This window comes from Papaver somniferum, chromosome 8 (genome assembly GCF_003573695.1).
Source record: "Papaver somniferum cultivar HN1 chromosome 8, ASM357369v1, whole genome shotgun sequence".
Taxonomy (NCBI): domain Eukaryota; kingdom Viridiplantae; phylum Streptophyta; class Magnoliopsida; order Ranunculales; family Papaveraceae; genus Papaver; species Papaver somniferum.
In genome coordinates this window covers 58,647,196-58,653,851 of record NC_039365.1, presented here as the reverse complement: position 1 = coordinate 58,653,851, position 6,656 = coordinate 58,647,196, and the positions used below count along the sequence as shown (strand labels likewise).

At 36.1% G+C, this 6,656-nt stretch overlaps 1 protein-coding gene across 1 annotated transcript; it reads right to left on the bottom strand.

The window, feature by feature from the left end:
• Nucleotides 1-2,176: 2,176 nt before the first annotated feature.
• Nucleotides 2,177-5,620, bottom strand: LOC113301265 (ubiquitin carboxyl-terminal hydrolase 22-like). The gene is made up of 3 exons (XM_026550022.1): nt 4,513-5,620; nt 3,843-3,961; nt 2,177-3,454 (listed from the first exon to the last, which is right to left on the bottom strand). The coding sequence occupies exons 1-3, from the start codon at nt 5,328-5,330 to the stop codon at nt 2,691-2,693; spliced, it is 1,701 nt and encodes a 566-aa protein (XP_026405807.1). The 5' UTR covers nt 5,331-5,620; the 3' UTR covers nt 2,177-2,690.
• Between the last annotated feature and the right edge of the window lie 1,036 nt (nt 5,621-6,656).

Sequence of the window (6,656 nt, the reverse complement as noted above, 5' to 3'; positions counted from 1 at the left end):
CGACTGTAGTTTGCAAGTAGGACACACGAGAGTGTCGGGATTAGGTTTCCCAGATGCTAGAGTTCCTCCTTATATAATTTTTCAAATCAGGGTTGCTTACAATCAAAGCAAAGATAGCTTAGTAATGAAGCAATTAAAATCCACCGTTAGATGAACTCCTAATTTAAGATTCAAGCTAACTTGCTTAGATAATAAGAAATAAATCTCCACCGTTAGATGGTTTAGCTTGATACACACAAATGAAATATACTTATATTTAGATATGGATGAACCGTACCTAAACGTGTATAACAAGTTGGATAAATAACAATTAACGGAAGTTAGCTATATGAACACTTTTAGCTTAGATATATTCATCTAGCACTTCTATACTCAAACTGATAATCAATCAATCATGATAGATAATCAAATGTATCTAAATGTATTTTTAAGAAATTTGTTCAAATGTTCATCTATCTCATAGAAATATCCATGAGCCATTTGAAACATATTCGGCTTGGTGTGTAAGTGTAAAAAGTAATTATACAAGAACCAATTCATGAAGGTAATGCCACAGTTTGCAAACCAAATTTGCATACCTTAAGGACATTGAAATTCAGGCACTTTAGTTCGCAAACGAACCTGAGTTCATTATATAGATAAATGAATTGCATACAAAGTATGTGAACAACATGTCAACTGCCGATTTAGAACCTACCCACTGAGTTCGCAAACTACAGTTTCGGACCTTACCTAGTCTTAATGTTCGCAAACATAGTTCGCAAACAATGGTTCCGGACCTAACAGGTAAACTTGTTCGCAAACAAGAGTTCCGGACCCAACTAGTATTTCACAGTTCGCATACAGTGTACGCATATTGTGTTGTATCCAGACATTGGTAGTAGTTATAAAACTCTCGTTAATCGATTTGAAACATCCTTAGAAGACAACACTGGTAATCTTACACATACTAATAGCTTCAAGTAATTTTCAAATGATTAAATAATCAGTACGAAACATCCCAAGTTAACATCAAATGATAGTCTCACACAAATCATGTAGATGTTCAAGGTAATTTTCACATGATCATCTTGAGACAATATTAGTTTCCAATAAATGAATTGTTTCAACTAAAGTTGTCAAGTAGATGATGAAGTCAATACATAGCTAGAGAACGCTTCAACATGTATTTCGAGAATTATATAAACGAGATAAAATCGACTCGAAATTTCAAATGTGTATAGCAGAAAGTCTAAATAGCTATACGACTTAGTCTTATTAGTAGATAGAATTGAATAGACTTCTGAGTGATAGATAAGTTTTAGTCTCCACATACCTTTTGTCATCGAAGTTCCTCCAAGCTCTTCAGTAGATCTTCTTCTTCAATCGGTGAATGCCTTGTAGTCTAATGCTCAACTACACACTTCTATCCTAATCCGAGACATAGCTATAAGTAGACTAGAAATCAAGATATAGTTTTGATCAACTAAATTTGACAAACAAGCTTGTGATAGCAACGCTTGCGAGTTCGACCGAGCAGTGCTTTAACATAAACATAATTACAACAAATACATTCATCTTCAGCGATAGTGAATTTTGAACCCCAAACTTTGTTACTTTTGCTCTGAGATTGAGGCTGAGATTTGAAGCCATATTACAGGAAATTCGGAAGTGTAAAAAAGGTTTGATTAGTTTATCTTAAATTAGAAGAATAGCGAGAGATTAAGAAATTCTAGAAAGATTTATAAATTCTGGTGTGAGTTGAAACGGATTTGAAGTTGAATAATTATGGGTGGAATTCCTGACCGTTAGATGATAAACAACTGAGCGATAATCGTAGCACCTAGCGACATAAAGACTATCGCTGGCGCTCTTATGACCATCAAGCATGGAGCCTCTAAAGCTTGCAGAGTGTTTATCACATGTGCCTAAAGTGGTATATTTGATACTTAGGCTTACATTTGACATACCCATAGACGTAAAAGTGGCAAATTTTGCCATTTGACTGGTACATTAGAACAGGCCTTAGTAACATCCAATTCTTCCTCACTAAGGGGATGCATGTAGAATCAAGGTTAATACATGCATTCAAGGTATGTGCACAGAAGATTTCCAGAAGATCAAGTCCAAGTCAGTCCACAAGATAAATGTAATCTATCCGAGATCCTAATAGCAGACTCGAGGGAATAAAATACACTTCAAGCTCAGAATCAGCAATTCTTAGTAAAATGTTTATCAAAATTTTCTGCAATTACAAACACTAGAAACACTGAATTTGTTAGATCAATTGCTCTAATCTAAAAAGAAATCCTTTTTGTACAAATGTGATCAGGTAACTCAATTTCAAAAATAGTGAATCCCTCGTTAGTCTGATTCTTAGAAACAGAAATTGTTTAACTAATTCCCTCAACTCGTCAAATACTGAGAAGGGAAAAGCTTGAAATACAAATAAAGCTTGATTACTGATTAGTTTTGCTGCAGCCGAAGACGCCAGTGAGACATCCATCTTGCGATCGACGGATTAGACATTTGATCTTTTATGAGTAAAAGTTTGGATGGCATCTTGGATTTGATCTTCATACAGCTCACATTGAAAAACACTGAAGATGACCCATGGATGTGAACCCCGCTTGCATTGCTGACTCTGCATCCGAAATGACAACTGAAATCCTCTTAAAAATTAGGTGTTTATCAGTCATTACCATTCCCTTTTAGCAGCATGCAGGAGTCTGAAGAAAGGCAGGATCCCCCGCTAATAAATCCTCACCTGATTTAATATATAATGTTTTCTGCACGTAATATATCAAATATACTTGAGAAGCTCGAACAAGTCGTTCACTAACTTGGGTTATCCATGCATCATCACATTTGTACCATTGGTTCCTCAAGCGGAGATAAGTAACGTAATGACCGGATTCTAACTTCCCAGAATGACTAACCACTGCGAAAACCTCAAATTCTGTAGACATATCTGATTCATCACCCTCAAAAGCGAAAATTCTGTTTCCGAATCTGTTCCTGACGATCGAAGAAGATAAGTATGGAATCATGTCTAGCGAGAAAGGAAATTGCAAGTATCTATCAATCTTTCTAGACATTTTTCTGACAGGGGAGTGTTCAAATCTCTTTATATGGAAACACAAGACTAATGGGAGTTTTTTAATGGACATTTGCTTCAATGAGTTCTGCTTTATTTGACAATGCTGGCAGAATAGCTTTTGATCTGGTCCTAACTTCTCTGGTTTTGTGAAAAGATCTAAGCAACCAACAAGTGTAGATATACCAGCATTTTGGTTAGACTTGGTTGGCTTCCCAGTGACATCTTTTGGGGAGACACTGCTAGTATTTAAGTCTAAAGATATGTCGACACACGGGTCATAAGTTGTTGAAGTGAATCCACAAGTTGTGCAAGTAACATCGGATCTTAATATGCCAGAGAATACTTTGTGAGCAATACAATGGCAATCTTCATTTTCTGCATGAATAAAGGTAGCTTTAGAAAACAATGCACACAAGGTTTAAAGATAAAGACCATCAAGTGAGAGAGAGAGAGAGAAAGAGAGAGAGGCATTGATTTCGTAGACGATGCTTGGCATGGAAAATAGTGACCCCACAGTGTGAACAGTGGGATCATATGGTCCCTTAAACTGTCACAAGGATGGCCGAGTTGAAAGGTGAAAGTGCCCTCCTTACCAACCACATTGTGGGATCATCTTGACCAGCGTGCACACCACACTTTCTAGGATCCTAACTGGCTGAACTGAGGCATATCATTGGAATAGCTTAGGAGAATTTACTCCGCTAAAAAAGTAGGATCAATAACTATACAAGAGTAAAATCTAAAAACATTTGCGATCCAATACCTTTATTCTGGGCTCTTACTTGCCCCTCTCTCTCATGAATCCTGTCAAGCATTGAAATGAAGAACTCATGAGCATCTTGCTGCTCGTAACTGGCAAGATTTGCTGAATGTTGCCACCAACTGCAAAACGACAGACATTCCTTAAGATTGGTCTAAGCAACACAGACCCCAAATGGTTTGAAAAGCATACTTTTACAATCTGCTACCACACAGGAAGGCAAATTACGATTTTATGAACTGGAATTAAAAAGACACCCTCTGTAGATTGTAATTCCAAGGGAGACAACTACACTTGCGAGTACTAATATATAATTCTGGCAATGGATCCGGAAAGAATCAAGACTTATATAATATAAATAAATGGTTATAAGTATTTGAACAAACAGATGGCAGACTATAGAGCTTGAAAAATCCCATTTCTACATTTGCGAACAATAAAATGCAGCTCATAAGAATCATTCTTTTTTGTGAACCACAACTCTGAGACTTTAAAATTGATATAAAACAGAACCAAGCCCATTGTCCCAATCCAGATTTTTTTTTCAGCATTTCCAACCAAAATAAATGAAAAGAATCAACTTTTATAAATGAAAATAATTAACTTTTATAAATGAGCTGATATAACAAATATAAGACCAAAACCTGCTACTTAATAAGATAATAATGCGGACCTGTAAAGAAATCTTGCTGGACTATAAGGCGTTCGATCCCCTGAGAATACAGAAGTAAATATGGCATCGATATCACAACACAAACACAATCGATCTGCTGAAGTTTGCCGACAACTTTCCCTATTATGTCGATCGCTAAGAAAGTAATTCCTCAAAGGAGGTGTATGAATCAAAGCTTGTAACACAGAATTCATAAAACAAGTATTCCCCAGGTTATTTAATCCTCTCAAACCCCATGGAAAACAAGAATTAGAATTCCTTCTCATCATCAACATCAATTCTTTCGAACCATTCTTATAATCTGGTGAACCAACTGTACTAGTAGTAGATGATACCATAATCTTCCTTCTCTTACTACTAGAATTGCCATCATTACTATTTCTAAAATCAACACCATTGTTATTTGTAGGCATTTCCATGATCTGTTTAGACATAACTAGTTCATCAAAATCAGGATCATAAACTTGATCACAACAAATACAACAAAACAGTTCTGCTTTCTCTATATCTATTAAAATCTCATGACCACCATTCTTTTCATTCTGGGAATGTAATAAAGCATGATTTGAATCAGGAGATTGACAACATGATATAGAAGAGCAGATCAAACAGTAATAAAGTCTAATACCTTGATTTTTAAAACAGATACTACATCTGGGTATTTTTGTTTGGTCTTTATTTATGGTTGTTCTTCCATTTGGGTTTGTTTTCAGGTTCTTTTGAACACAGCTATAACTCTGTAAACCATGGTTTTGTTTGTAATCTGTAAGATGTTTGCAAGGTATTGGGTTATTATATGTTGGGTTTCTGCTTGACATACTGAAAGGGATTTTTCAGAAGATTCTTTGATTTCTGGAACAAGAAGAAGAAGAACAAAAAGTACAGATTCAAGAAAAAGAAAAAATATGTATATATCTTCAATGGTTTTGATTTTTGAGATCAGATCCTTAATGGGTTTTTGACAACATTTGATGATTTACTAAAACAAGGAAGGAAGATTAGATCGATAAAAATGAGATCTCTCTCTCTCTCTTTCTTGTCTTTTCTCTCTCTAGAAAAGTATTTTTCTTCTTCGAGGTGATTTCTGAGTAGCAGACCGACTCATGGTTTCATGTGGAACAGAAGATAGACAAATGGGGTTTTCACTCATAAGTTTATTTAAAGTCCTATTATTTCTGACAATTTCGGCATACCCCTAATGAATGTGGTTTCATGACAAAATACACCATTAATTTGGTGAGTCAACAGTTATTGACTTTTTTTGTTTTCTGAAGCATTAAATTTATTAAACTGATTAAAGGGCTAATACACGAGGGTATAGGAAGATACCCAAAGATTCATATGTTACAATTGGAATGGTATGTAATGAAACTTTAGTAGCAAACCAAAGGAAACGAGCTTGATTAACGATCTTCGGATCAGAGATGCATCGAGGGGAGATGTTGGAGTCGAAGGTCGGAAGGCCTTCGTTCAATGCTTTCCACAAGAAAAGTTGTACTTTTGATGGACACAAAAGAGTCCATAAGAGCTGAGTTGATGGCGGAGGTGGTCGATGTGCCTGATAGAAGGTGGTAGTCATGCAATTGCGTACGTAAGCTGAGGTGTACTGCCCGAACGTGAACGGTTCGTCTTCTTCTTTTTCGTCTTGACCCATGAGGTGGTGCACCAAAGAAGACCGAATTTACAACTACTATTAATGTTACTAAAAACATACTAGAGACTGAAACAGATGCAACAAGTATTACAGACAACCTAGATTACATTGATGTAATTAAAAGGGAAAAATAAGTTTGCATTAAAGTAGAATGCAATGTAACTGAGACTATAAGTGAGTAAAAGAGTCGAGTTCACCGACCCGAAAACACATCGTTTAAGCTTCTTTGGGATCTAAAAAAGGTGTTGCTGCTGAGTGTTGTTTATAATTTTGTGGTTGTCGTTGCGCATAATATCATGATTTATTTCTTCGACTTTTAAGCGCGGCGAGAAACCAGACGAGAGCCCAAGATGATGAGAGAATGTTGTTGAGGTTGATTACTGCCTTTCCATAGTTCATACCGTTCTTCCTTTCCTTCCCTATTCAAGCAGGAAGAAGAAAACAGAAAGGGTATCCCATGAAACGCTACGAGATCAAACTTTCGTTTTCT